The sequence below is a fragment of the Stegostoma tigrinum genome, chromosome 26 (genome assembly GCF_030684315.1).
Source record: "Stegostoma tigrinum isolate sSteTig4 chromosome 26, sSteTig4.hap1, whole genome shotgun sequence".
Lineage (NCBI taxonomy): Eukaryota > Metazoa > Chordata > Chondrichthyes > Orectolobiformes > Stegostomatidae > Stegostoma > Stegostoma tigrinum.
The window spans coordinates 47,267,396-47,282,595 of record NC_081379.1 but is presented as its reverse complement, the minus strand read 5'-3'; the positions used below and the strand labels follow the sequence as shown (position 1 = coordinate 47,282,595).

The 15,200-nt window shown below is 42.4% G+C and overlaps 1 protein-coding gene across 3 annotated transcripts in view; it reads right to left on the bottom strand.

The window, feature by feature from the left end:
• Positions 1–15,200, bottom strand: part of cabin1 (calcineurin binding protein 1) — a 412,002-nt gene that overhangs the window by 227,733 nt on the left and 169,069 nt on the right. For all 3 annotated transcript variants that reach the window (XM_059655154.1, XM_059655156.1, XM_059655155.1), the window contains exon 28: positions 14,142–14,255. In XM_059655154.1, the coding sequence (XP_059511137.1) occupies positions 14,142–14,255 (114 nt within the window). The remainder of the gene's footprint in view (positions 1–14,141; positions 14,256–15,200) is intronic.

The window sequence follows — 15,200 nt, the reverse complement described above, 5'->3', positions numbered from 1 at the left end:
TATTCCAAGTGCGGTCTAACCAAAGTTTTATAGAGCTGCAACAAGATCTCACGACTCTTAAACTCAATCCCCCTGTTAATGAAAGCCAAAACACCATATGCTTTCTTAACAACCCTGTCCACTTGGGTGGCCATTTTAAGGGATCTATGTATCTGCACACCAAGATCCCTCTGTTCCTCCACGCTGCCAAGAATCCTATCCTTAATCCTGTACTCAGCTTTCAAATTCGACCTTCCAAAATGCATCACCTCGCATTTATCCAGGTTGAACTCCATCTGCCACCTCTCAGCCCATCTCTGCATCCTGTCAATGTCCCGCTGCAGCCTACAACAGCCCTCTACACTGTCAACGACACCTCCGACCTTTGTGTCGTCTGCAAACTTGCTGACCCATCCTTCAATTCCCTCGTCCAAGTCATTAATAAAAATTACAAACAGTAGAGGCCCAAGGACAGAGCCCTGTGGAACTCCACTCACCACTGACTTCCAGGCAGAATATTTTCCTTCTACTACCACTCGCTGTCTTCTGTTGGCCAGCCAATTCTGTATCCAAGCAGCTAAGTTCCCCTGTATCCCATTCCTCCTGACCTTCTGAATGAGCCTACCATGGGGAACCTTATCAAATGCCTTACTGAAGTCCATATACACCACATCCACAGCTCGACCCTCATCAACCTTTCTAGTCACATCCTCAAAAAACTCGATAAGGTTTGTAAGGCATGACCTACCACTCACAAAGCCATGTTGACTGTATTTGATCAAGCCATGCTCTTCCAGATGGTCATAAATCTTATCCCTCAGAATCCTTTCTAACACCTTGCAGACGACAGACGTGAGACTTACCGGTCTATAATTGCCGGGGATTTCCCTATTTCCTTTCTTGAAGAGAGGAATTACATTTGCCTCTCTCCAGTCCTCAGGTACGTGCTGAATTTCCCCGTTGTTAAGGACAGGGATATTTGTGGAGCCAGCATGTCTTGTTAGTTGCTTAATTGTCCAACATCATTGTCATTTGGATGCGGCATGTGTATAGATCCTACATCTGATCTGTTAGCTATGAGATTGCTTAGCCTACCTGGTGCATGCTACTTCTATTACTGAACGTCAAGTTGAAATTGTGCATATTCCTAGATGCCCAAATGCATAAAAATAAAATAAATGTAGAAGTATAAATTATATGCAACACAATTATTCTAAATATACATTTAAATTTCGTTCATTTAAAAGTTTAATTGACAAACATCCATACATTGGCAGAAATTGGTCCGCACAGGTGAAACTAATATCTGCCACATGGTGGAGCGCAGGGCTTTAGTGTCCAGAATGGGAGCCAGGACAGAAGTTAACATGAGAAACTTTAAAAGAACGAACACAGGGCAGACATGAGGTGATAACTGAATTGTATTGAGTCGAATCACTTATTGTCACTTGTATTTATTGTAAAAATATGCTGAAAAGTGTGTACCTTCACCATATATATAGCGCCATTCACATTAACTTAGAATAGGATAAAAAATAAGATAACTTAATGCTATAGGCCCGCTCCGGACTTTCCGACCCTCACCGTGCCCCCGCCAGAGTCCCGCTCCAGGGTGCCTCACTGGCCCACTCTTGATCTGCCACCATCCCTCCAGCCTACACTCAATCCACTGTCGCTGCAGGATACAACCCGTACTTTCAGCTCCCACCACACGGCTCCCAGTCACGAACCAGCTCCTCCCTGACACCTTAGGCAGGTAGGTGATAAGAATACTACAGAGGGAGACAAAAAAGGAAAGAAAAAGAAAGAAAGAGAAAGAACTGGCGAGCATGGTGGAGCTCCGAATGGAGAGACTTATACTGCCGCCATCTTACATCTACAAAACTTGTGTCAAAGAGGGACTGAAGGCATGAAATGAGGGACAAAGGCCACAGGTCTCCAGTCAAAGATTGATGCATACAGCAAAAGATCATTAAAAGGAGGCAGGCCACAGAACTGGAAATCTATGGTAAAGGTTAAACTGAAACTCAATGTTAAGTGAATATATTGTCACAATTTTATTAATGATTTTAAGACTAAACCCAGTTAATACAGTCAACTTTAAAACAGGGATTTATGATACCATTTTTCATAAGAATTCAGGAGACTAATGTAATGTCAAGTCAAATCAATTTGACTATTTTCTCAATTTGAAACAAATTTATGAGGGGAATTACTGCAGAGACTTCAAAGGGGACGTGTATTGGGGACTCGTTTAAATTAGCTGAGTGCTTTTCATTTTATCATTCACTTCCTCTTGGCTCACAAGCGCTGCCGGAATCCTGTCATAAGGCAAAAAATTAAAATCTTCTACTCTCCGGAGGACATAAGCTCCATGATCTTCCCATCAAATAAAATGATGCATTTATCAGACACCCAAGGAAGCGTTCAGAAGTATAGATGCTCTGAGCTGAAACAAAGTTTTAGCCGACTAAGACATCTCTCCCCCACAGCAGACAGTTCTAAGACTCAAGTTTAAGGTGAGGAGCAAATGATTTCGCGGAGATCTGAGAAAAATGTTTTCACTCAGCTGGTGGTAAAACTACAGAATGTGCTGCTGAAGAGGGTTGTGGAAGCAGTTACCCTCACAACATTTAGGAAGCATCTGCAGGAGTACTTAAAGTGTTGAGACATAGCAGGCTATGGACCAGGAGCAGGAAATTGAGATTAGTGTAGTTTGTTGCTCAATAGAGACATGGTTTCATGCTGTATGATTCAATGAGACTGTGACAAGATGATATTGGAACATTCCAATGGAACATCACACAGCCCAACTTTCCAACATGCACCTTCAGGGGTGTGTAGGTTATAGGGGGACAGGTCTGGGTGGGATGCTCTGAGGAGTGGTGTGGACTTGTTGGGCCAAAGGGCCTGTTTCCACACTGCAGGGAATCTAATCTAATCTAAAACAATGGCCTGTGGATTTTTGTATAGGTAAGCTTCTTTTCATTGCCATAAGCACTTGGGAATGAACTTTCCTGTGTTTTTTTCTGGCTGACTACAGCTTCTATCATTGCTAATGTGCTGAACAGGTTGAATCATTTAATGAATAAGCCATTCATGGATGGCATTTACTGTCTGTTCTCTCCACCCTCAAATCTCACTTTTTGAAGATGCACACTATTATCTTATCCATTGCAAAAGACATTATCCCATTAACCAATCTTCAACGGCAGGGGAAGTCAGTTCTGTGAAAAATATCATCAGGTCAGCACAGATCATTTCTAAGATTACCTTCAGCTAATCTGAACAGTGAGGCACATTAGCTCCACTTCACTCTCTGAAGATGGCCTGAGCATTTTCTGCTTTTATTTCAGATTTCCAGCATCCAATATTTTACCTTGCTACCTTAAAGCAACACAGGGTGGTCAGAAAAATAGATGCCTTGACAGATTCAATTTTGACCAGATTGAAAGTATAATTTTATTTGAATGATAAACATTTCCTCAACAAGACCAGACTCTCGACTGATGAATGATCAATCCATGAATTTTGAGCTTTTATTTTCAACGACGAAACATCAGGCTGCCTTGTAAAACTGAGTTCCACATTTAGCACTGGAGCACAGAGGTCATCGATCATCAAGCTGTTCTTCAGGTAATATCCTGGACATGTACTTCCCCAACTGACCACTGAATGGTCTTAGACTCAGTATTTCACAAAAGCTTGTGTTTTCAATGATCACATTATGTTGTATTGATGTATTTATGTTTAGAAAGTGACCAGACTCTGCAATGAGAAACTGATCTGTGGGCAGAAAATTCTCAGTTGTCTCAAAAATTGACTACACTCTGGGACAAACAGTTCAAACTGAGATTTTTCAGAATAAAAGTGAGAGCAAGAGACATTGAGACAGGAGTATCTGCCAGAACAACGTCTTAGCAAAGAAAAATCCAAAATAGGGAAGTTTCAAATATTGTCACAGTACATCGTAATTGTTTAAAGTCATTTTCTGGAAACTTGGGAGGTAGAACGGCCATGAAAAAGTGAGTCACTAATACCAGTAAGGTTTCCTGAATGTACTTCGAGAGCTTCCAATAACTGGAACAAACTGTGGCCTAGAAATGAGTGTCCTTGATGTTAATCATGATCACCAATCTTCCAGACAGGCATCATCTGTCATGATGACCTTCTATTGAGTTTCAATTATTCACAAGTAACGTTTAGAATGTGTGGATAGAATTGAGAGGGAATTTAAAGACAGCTTGGGTTTGAACACCAAAAAGTTATATATTTGAATTTCCATTTTGTTGGCTTTGTCCTAATTTGAGACCATGGAATGGCATGCTACCGCTTGCCTATATCATGGAACTATTGAGGCGTACATAGTTTACACTTGATGACAGAAACAGAGCTCCTGTCTCACTTCTGACCACTGTCTGTGCTAGTGTCCAGAATCGGTCAAAGATTATCATGTTGACAACTGAAACTCACTGCTTACGTTACCCAAGAATATCATTTCCATGGAAGGCCATTTGTAGCGACATGACTTGAACCTCCACAGAGGTCAGTGTGATATTACATATAAGAGTATAAATTTTGAAGATTTCAAAATAGAAGCTAATAGACTTTGGTCACTTCCACGAATGTCTCTTGTTTGCTTAAAAAAGAGACAGCTTATCCTTCAGAAATATTGACCTAACTTTAATGATAAACCACAGAAGGATGTTTATAATAAAAATCAAAACAACTATGGATGCTGTAAATCTGAAACAAAAACAGAAAATCGCTGGAAAAGCTGAGCAGGTATGGCAGCATCTGGGGACAGAAATCAGACTTAATGCTTCGAGTCAAATGATCTTCCTTGGAACCCAGAAAATGTTTATTATGGTGGGTTTATGGAAGTAGGGCCAACATTTCAGGTCATCAGCTTTGTTTTTAGCTTAGAAGAATCTACATTTGAACAATTTTGTTTTAATTCCATTTGGAAAACAGCAGGGTTGATTTCAGAAGCAAATTTAGCTTACTTACTAGGAGTTCAGGGATCTTGTCATCTGAAAAGAGTTGTGTTTGTGAAACCTCCAAACCAGGAGAGTATTTCACAATCTACAGATTATTAGAACCGAGAACCTTTGGGCACTCCAATTTATAAAAGGTTCACACTGGCAAACTTGGAAAGGACTCACTGAATTGTCTCCAAAGTTCACAGCAAGGAAACTGCATTAAGTAGTACCCTACAGAATTGAGGTATAGGGTGCAGTATTCCTCTACATTGCAGAGGCTGAATGTCAGTTCTCCATGAGGATGGTCTCACGGATGTCTGCTTCTTCCTGGAGCAAAGACCTGAACCACCACCACCCTCCTCCACTTAGCCGAGCTTATTCTCACCTTCAACAACCTTCCTCAACTCCTTTCATTTTTTCAGGTAAGAGGGGTGGCCATGGGTATCCTCATGGGCCCCAGGTATGCCTATCTCTTTGTGGGGTATGTGAAACATTCCTTGTTCCAATCCTAGCTCTTCCTATCTTCACCTGGTCTATGACCCCACCATGCCACATCAGACCATTGCTTCAACTACGGTCCCGGACCTCATTTCATCTGGTGATCTCTCCCCTTCACTGCCTCCAAGCTGATAGCCCCCAGCCCCAAACAACTCACTTCTACCTCCTTCCAAACATCCACAAACACGACTGCCCAGGCAGACCCATTGTTTCTGCCTGCTCCTGCCCCACATCTCATCCTACCTTGACTTGGTCTTCTCTCCCTGGTCTAGTCCCTGCCCACGTAATCCATGATTTCTGACACATTAGGCCAGTTTTGGAATTTGCAGTTTGCAGGCTCTAGCCACCTCCTCTTTACCATGGACATGCAATCTCTTTACACATCCATTCCCCATGAGGATGGTCTCACGGATGTCTGCTTCTTCCTGGAGCAAAGACCTGAACCACCACCACCCTCCTCCACTTAGCCGAGCTTATTCTCACCTTCAACAACCTTCCTCAACTCCTTTCATTTTTTCAGGTAAGAGGGGTGGCCATGGGTATCCTCATGGGCCCCAGGTATGCCTATCTCTTTGTGGGGTATGTGAAACATTCCTTGTTCCAATCCTATTCTGGCCCGCAACCACAACTCTTTCCCCGATAGAGCAGTAAAATCATTGGTGCAGCCTCCCTCTATCATCCAGAGTTGGAAAAGTTCATTAATTTCACATCCAATTTCCACCCTGCCCTCACTTTCACCTGGACTATCTGACTCCTTCCTTCCCTTCCTCAACATCAAATGTTTCCATTTATGGGGATAAACTGGCCACTAATATCCATTACAAACCCACTGACTCCCACAGCTACCTGGGCTATACATCTTCACACCCCACTTCCTGTAAAGACTCCATCCTATTCTCTCAATTCCTCTGTATTTGTCACATACGTTCCAATGAGGCCAACTCCAAAAAGGGAGACTCTGAAATGCCCACCTTCTTCCTCAACCAAGGATTCCCCAGCACCATTGTCGACAGGGCCCTCGACCAAGTCCGACCCATCTCCCGTACTTCTGCTCTCACCTCTTCTCTTTACTCCCACAACATCGATAGGGTTCACCTTCTCCTTACCTACCATCCTACCAGCATCCATATTCAGATCATCAAACTCCATTTCCGCCACCTCCAGTGAGATGTTCCCCTCCCCTCCCTTGTCCGCCTTCCACAGGGACCATTCCCTCTAGGACACCTTGACCCACTCCTCATTCACCTCCAACACCTCCCACAGCCCTATGATACTTTCCCCTGTAACCGGCAAAGGTGAAACACCTTCCCATTTACTTCTCCCTCCCCCAAGGGCCCAAACATACCTTCCAGGTGAAGCAACACTTCACCTGCACTTCCAAGAATCTAGTCTACTGCATTCATTGCTCACAATGTGGTCTCCTTCTACACTGGGGAAACGAGGTGTAGACTGGATGCCCACTTCACATAACACCTACATTCTGCCCATAAAATAAGACCCTGAGCTTCCAGTTGCCTGCTAGTTTAACATACTGCCCTGTTCCCTGGCCAACATTCTGTCTCAGTTTGCTGCGGTGTTCCAGCAAAGCTCAACGCAAGCTGGAAGAACAACACCTCATTTTCCGCTTAGGGACCCTGCAGCCTCTCCACATTCAATTTAGAGTTCAATAATTTTAGGGCCTAAACTCTCCATGTCCTAGCCCCCTACCCCACGCACTTGATATCACAGCCTACCATTGCAAGCCCACCATTGCACACTATCCACTGTTAGCCACTAATAATTCCCATTAACAGCTATTCAATAACAGTAATACCATCAGCAGGAATCATTAAAATATAAAGACATTTTCATGAGATCCTGTTTCATTTTACCAAAGGGAAAGAAAACAGTGGACACTACACCAAGGATTTTCTGCTGTTCCACTGATAGTACAGGGTCTTAAATATGCTTGCTGTTATGATCTTAGGGCATCCTATATTGCCTTAAAGCCAATTAAGGACAGTCACTGTTATAGAGAAGCAAAGCTGCCAACTGGTATGGTAAGATCCTGCAAAATAGGACAACGTTAACAATCAGATAATCTGCTTCAATGTTGACAGCTTGGAGTTAAATATTGCCGAGGTGACCAGGGTGAATGTTCCTGCTGTCAAAGTCATGCAGCACGGAAATAGGACCCTTCTGTCCAACCTGTCCATGCTGACCATAATCCCAAACTAAACTAGTCCCACCTGCCTGCCCCAAGCCCATATCCCTCCAAACATTTCCTTTTCATGTACTTATCCAAATGACTTTTAAACAATGTAACTGTACCCGCATCCATAACTTCCTCTGGCAGTTCATTCCACACACAAACCACTCTAAAAATTTTCCCCTCATGTCCTTTCTAAATCTTTCTCATCTCACTTTAAAAGTACGCCCCCTAATTTTGAACTCCCCATCCTAGGGAAAAGGGACCTGCCATTCATGATTTTATAAAGGACCCCCTCAACCTACTACCCTCCAGTGAAAAGAGTCACAGCCTTCCCAGTCAATTTTTATATCTCAAATCTTCTTTTGGACAGTGCCATGGAATCTTTTCTGTCCACTTGTGAAATCAAGCACACCCTTAGTTTAACATCTCCAAAAGTGTAGCTCTCTCTCAGTACTGCTTTGGATTTTTGTGCTCAAATGCTGGAGTACAGGTCAAATCTACAACATTGTAATTGATAGTGGGCTGTGACCATGAGCAAATAACGGCACCCAAGCTACATTATGCTGCACCTTTTATCCACTGTACAAATGGAAGTTCGTGAGATTGACATGGACAAAAAGATATGTTAGAAAGGTCAGCATCCTTGCCTTTTACTTGTTGTAAGGAGAGCAAAAAGATGAAATAAAACTCCATCATGCCTTTTGCAAGGTAACAATAATCTGTCATTGGGATAAGGGATCGTGGGCAAAAATAAAAACTGCAACATTCACAAGATGCACCCTCTAGACAAGACATAGAACCTGCGTGAAAGAAAGCAGAAGCATTGTCTTCTATTAAATACCTGCAAGAAATTAGAGTTAATTTTTCTAAATGACTGTCAAGATATCATAATTATTTTTCACATCAAAAAATAAGAGCGGGATTAGGCCTTCAGCACTTCAAGCCTGCTCCATCATTCAACATGATCATGGCTGATCATCCAAAGTCTTCTGTTCCTGCTTTCTCCAAATACCTTTTGATCCCTTTAGTCCCAAGAACTATATCCAATTGTTTGCTGAAAACATTCAATGTTTTTGCCTCAACCACTTTCTGTGGTAGTGAATGAATTCCACAGGCTCACCACTCTCTGGGTGAAGAAATTTCTCATCTCACCCCTAAATGGCTGACCCCATATCCTTAGACTGTGCTCGCTGGTTCTGGACTCCCTGGTCACTGGGAGGTTACAGTACTGGGCAACCATAGCTCATTTCTGCTGTATTGAAATTCAAAGTGCATCATTCAGGACACAACTGTTGGGACCCAATCACCATCCTGAGCTCTTGGCCTAACATTACTAAATTATTGAACAAAACATGGGGAGGTTTGAGCCATTAAATTCAAAGAGAGAAGAGTTGTCCCTCAAATAATTGGCACCTTCTAACACTCCACATGTATCAACAGGCACAGAATGTTCTCTCAAGGCTCCTCAGGAAAGCAGTGGCCTCCTTCTGTTTGGGAGCCTGAAGAACAGGAGATTAATAAGGCCCTAATGGACACTCTGGCATTGTTCTGCCTTGTGCATAACTCGTCGTCTCCTTACATATATCAGAATTATCCTTTTTCCAACACCAGAACTGTTTCTTCAATTACAAATAACTCACAGAACTCTGTCTGAAGAAAAAACATAAAATGGATAATTTATTTTGCATTACTTCAATCCAACATAAATTTTCTAAGTACCAATGATGTGTGAAACTCATGTATTAAATCCAAAAGGAGCAACAAAACAAAGTCGGGCAGATTCGCAAAAGGAAATTATTGCTTGCCTTGAGATTGATTTACACAAAAATCCTAGAAAACTCTCTTTCTGATTAATTCGAAGTCTTTCATACTATTATTGGGCTGATTCATATTTTACCTATTATTTCTGCTTCTGTATGCTATTTGCAAATAAAACTTATGTTAAGCAGTGTGTCACTTTATGCAATCTGAGGCAAACAGGCAAAAACAGTGAGAAACCCTCATTCTCCAACAAGTGATTTAACATAATCAGGGCTAATTTCACACCTTGAACTAATCTCAAAATATTATAAGGAAAAACTTCATGTTTTTGAATGCAGTGAGACTCTGAACCTGTTTTCTGAAACAGTTCAAGAGGTGGTGTTATGGGAAAGTGAGAGATCAGTAATTTAGCCGAGAAACAAAACACCACACTCAGGAACAGGGCTAAGTAGCCCCTTAAGTCTCTGCAGCCATTCAATGGAACTACAGCAGAACTACAAACCTAAATCTGCCTTCTTACTGTTTAGCAACATGTCAGTCTCAGATTTAACATTTACAATTGAACAACAAAAATTGTCATTTGAAGGGAAAAAAGTTCCAAATTTCTGCCAACCATTGTGCGTAGATGTGTTTCCTAATTTCATTCTCGAAATATTTCACTTTGGATTTTTAGACTACATTCCAGTCTTAGATTCTCCAAGAAGTTGAAATAGTTTCTCATTATCACTCAATATCTTGAAGATTTCTTACTTTCTGGTCACAAACTTAATATACAACCCTTTTCCCCGTGATGTTTAGATGGGTAATGATAAGAATGTTATACTGGAGTTCAGTCATAGAGTCACACAGCACAGAAACAGTCCTTTTGGTTCAGCCAATCCATGCTGACCATAATCCCAAATTAGCTTGGCCCATATTCCTCCAAACCTTTCCAAATCATGTATTTGTCTAAAAGTCTTTTAAACATCCTAAATGTACCCATATCCACCACTTGCTCTGGAAATACTTGAACTATTCTATATGTAAAACAACCTGCCCCATGTCTTTAAATCTTTCTCCTTTCAGTATCCTGGGCGTGGGATGAATGGGAAGAAATCATCCCATATTTTCCAGTCCTGATCATTCTTGGGAAATACATACAGGTAGCGTTGTTAAGGGAGGACAGAATTATAATTGGAATCTTAACCTGTCAACACATAATTCTGTTCAGGGAAGGAACTCACTACTACTGAGATGACCATGTTTTAAAACTTTTTAAAATCATTTGAATTGGGGGAATACTGGAACACCAGATCAGGCCGATGCCAATGCAATCTGCATTCCCCATGCAGGTGGCCTAAAGGCCCTCCACTTCTTCCTGTCCCTCAGGCCCGATCAGTCCCCTTCCACTGACACTCTCATCCACTTAGCCAAACTCGTCCTCACCCTCAGCAACTTCTCTTTCAATACCTCCCACTTCTTACAGACAAAGGGGGTGGCCATGGGTACCTGCATGGGCCCAAGCTATGCCTGCCTCTTTGTAGGTTATGTGGAACAATCCCTCTTCCGTATCTACACTGGCCCTAAACCCCACCTCTTCCTCCGTTACATGGATGACTGTATCAGCACAACCTTGTGCTCCCAAGAGGAGCTCGAATAGTTTATCCACTTCAACACCTTCCACCCCAACATAAAGTTCACCTGGACCATCTCTAATACCTCTCTCTCCATCCTGGACCCCTCGGTCTCCATCTCGCACAACCACCTCGAAACTGATATCCATTTTAAGCCCACCTACTCCCACATCTACTTAGAATACTCATCCTCTCACCCACCTTCCTGCAAAAATGCCATCGCCTATTCCCGATTCCTTCGCCATTGCCCCATCTGCTCCCAGGATGAGGAATTCCACTCCCATACATCTCAGATGTCCTCGTTTTTCAAGGACCAACTTCCCCACCCCTCAGTGGTCGAGAACACCCTCGACATGTCCCCTGCACTTCCCACAACTCATCCCTCACGTCCCCTCCCCACAATAAGAACCAAAACAGAAAACCCTCGTCCTCACGTACCACCCCACCAACCTCCAGATCCAACGCATCATCCTCCTACACTTCTGCCATCTACAATCCAACCCCACCAGCAAATACATTTTTCCCTCCCCATCCTTGTCTGCTTTCTGGAGAGCCCACTCTGTCCGGGACTCCCTTGTCACTCCCCTCCAGCCCCACCACACCCGGCACTTTCCCCTGCAAGCGCAGGAAGTGCTACACTAGCCCCTAGACCTACCCCTCACCCCTATCCCAGGCCCCAAGAAGACTTTCCACATCAAGTAGACGTTCACCTGCACATCTGTCAATGTGGTATACTGCATCCACTGTTCCTGTTGTGGCCTCCACTACATCGAGGAAACCAAGCGGAGGCTTGGAGACCGCTTTGCAGAACACCTCCGCTCCTTTCACAACAGACAACTACACCTCCCAGTCACAAACCATTTCAACTTCTCCTCCCATTCTGCAGATGACATGTCCATCCTGGGCCTCCTGCAGTGCCACAACGATGCCACCCGAAGGTTGCAGGAACAGCAACTCATATTCCGCTTGGGAACCCTGCAGTCCAATGGTATCAATGTGGACTTCACAAGCTTTAAAATCTCCCCTCCCCCTACTGCATCCCAAAACCAGCCCAGCTCATCCCTGCCTCCCTAACTTGTCCTTTCTCCCACCTCAAGCCCCAACCCCATCTCTTACGTACTAACCTCATCTCGCCCCCTTGATCTGTCCGTTCTCCCTGGACTGACCTATCTCCTCCCTACCTCCCCACCTACACTCAGCTTTACTGGCTCCATCCCCGCCTCTTTGACGGGTCTGTCTCCTCTCCACCTATCGTCTCCAATATCCATTTTCTATCCGCCTCCCCCTCTCTCCCTATTTATTTCAGAACCTCCTTCCTCTCCCCCATTTCTGGAGAAATGTCTAGGCCCAAAACATCAGCTTTCCTGCTCCTATGATGCTGCTTGGCCTGCTGTGTTCACCCAGCTCTACACCTTGTTATCCCAGAGGTAGTTTGTTAGGGTTGCTAAACAGAAGTTCACATTTTAGTTTACATCATTGCCAACTAATTATATCAAAACCACTCACAGGAGATATTCTGCTAATTGCACATTTATAACACAGCTGGAAGGTTAGTTTTTCAGACGTTTCGTCACCATTCTAGGTAACGTCATTTGTGAGCCTCCAACGAAGCGCTAGTGTTATGTCCTGCTTTCTATTTATCTGTTTAGGTTTCCTTGGGTTGGTGATGTCATTTCCGGTTCTTTTTCTCAGAGGATGGTAGATTGGCTCCAAATCAATGTGTTTGTTGATGGAGGTCCGGATGGAATGCCATGCTTCTAGGAATTCGCGTGCGTGCCTCTGTTTGGCTTGTCCTAGGATGGATGTGTTGTCCCAATCAAAGTGGTGTCCTTCCTCATCTGTATGTAAGGATACGAGTGATAGTGGGTCATGTCGTTTTGTGGCTAGGTGATGTTCATGTATCCTGGTGGCTAGCCTTCTGCCAGTTTGTCCAATGTAGTGTTTGTCACAGTTCTTGCAAGGTATTTTGTAGATGACGTTCGTTTTGCTTGTTGTCTGCATAGGGTCTTTTAAGGTCATTAGCTGCTGTTTTTATAGTGTGTTGGTGGGTTTGTGGGCTACCCTGATGCCAAGAGGTCCGAGTAGTCTGGCAGTCATTTCGGAAATGTTTTTGATGTAGGGGAGAGTGGTTACGGAGGCTCACTGATGATGTTACCTAGAATGGTGACGAAACGTCTGAAAACTAACCTTCCAGCTCAGCGAGCAAACTGACATCCAGAAACTCAACCTGAGCTACAAATCTTCTCAAAACTCACTATTTATAACACAGCTTGTACTGTACAGTTTCCATATAAGTATATCTATCATTCAAAATAATCAAAAAAAATCATTTCAATTTATCAGTCTAGCATATCCCAAGTTTCGATCCAGAATAGGTTGTAACTTCAACCAGTTTATTGCAAAACAATTAAATTTCACTAGCTAACAGAACACAACATCCAACCTTGTGCCTGCAGCAATTAGCATCAGTTGTTACATCCCTCAGACCATTCACCTTTCTGTTATTAGTAGAGCAGTAATTCATAAGATGTATGAGAATGCCTATGGCTGCAGGCTAAACTCTGTATATTGCAGGAGTTCACCTTTCGGAAGCTAAAATACTTCGTAGTTCTAGAACATTTGGTGGTGAAGTGCAAGAGCAGCTTCCTAATGTAGGCAACTGAATGTACAATTTGGAGAGCCGTCTTTTACTTCAACTACAAACGTTGTGACAAATCCATTATTATTTACAGAAACACACACAACGTGGCTGAACTGAAGAACATTTAATGCTTATTTCTGCTGTACACACACTTCAGTGATATTATCATGACAAGAACACAGGCACAGACAGCAGGAGAAGCAATTCTTGCAGGGTGTTTCCGAAATACAAGTCACACATATTAAGTTCTGTGATCTCTGCAACCAAGATGAAGTGACAATACCACTGCAACTTCAGTAGTGACAAAAATAAAAGCACAATTGTGATCAATTCAACAGGAACAGCTACTGAGTTTACAATAGTATGCTAATGGTTCATATGCAACTCTGATTTAATGCTCTTTGCAAGTACAATATGATGTAGTGAAAGTGAAGTTAAAACATTTATATAAAAAATAAATTCCATAAAAGACTTACATTAAAAAAATTTGTTTTGTTCCTTTCGTAGAAGAGACCTTGAGCTGGCATATGCTTCAACTGTTGCCATGGAATATTGACACCTAGCAACACATCCCGTGCCCAGTTCAGGTTCTAAGGAAGACACAAATGATTGAAAATTACAACACAAAACATCCAGGGAGCCTAATGACTTATTTTTAAAGTTACACCCTATTAAACAAAAGCTTGATTGTGGAAATTTCCTCTGCAAATAGTGAAGTCCTGGAAAATGCTGCTTAAGAAGTACTGAATAGTCATTAGTTAATTAGACCACATGATGAGATAGCAAAACCAACATGTACGTATACAGCTATTTGATAAAATGAAGCATTGCAGATTACAGCTGTAGAGTGGAACTGTGCAACCGTTCAGTTTATTCGTTATAGAAAAATATTAGGCAAGCAAAAACAGTTGACAGACTACAAGGTGGCAATGATTGTGATTATTCAAGATCCATAATGAGTCATCTGTAATATATGGATCAATTATGTGAAGACTGTTCTGTGTTCCGGTCTTGGACTTATTACATGAGATACAACTGACAGCTGTCAATTCAGATTAATCTCTACTTCCATCAAAATATAAAGTTAAAATTAAAGTAGCCAAGTGGAAAATAGTCCAGCCACATCTATTTGATAATTCAAGGCTATTTTATAAAAATGTATCTTGGTGCCCTTCAATAGGCATTCACAATTCACACAATGGAGTTAAAACAGCTTGTAACAATCAATGAATTCATTTAAAATAGGAACAACAAATATTCATTAAGATTCTGCATTTGAGCTTTTTTGCAATGAATATTTTTGTTTTGAGCAGCAGGGGACAGGCTGCAAAGGACGACACAACCCGATAGTGAGAGACGTAATTGTTAGAGATTGGCTTCTGTTTCTGATTCGGTCCCTCACACATACTTCCCAACCAACTTTTTTTCCTTCCCCAACATTTTTCACTGAAGCGTACAAGGTGACCTTAAAGAGGTTTATAAAGTAATGAAAGGTATAGTTAAGGTGAATGGCAGATGTCTTTTCACAAGGGTGG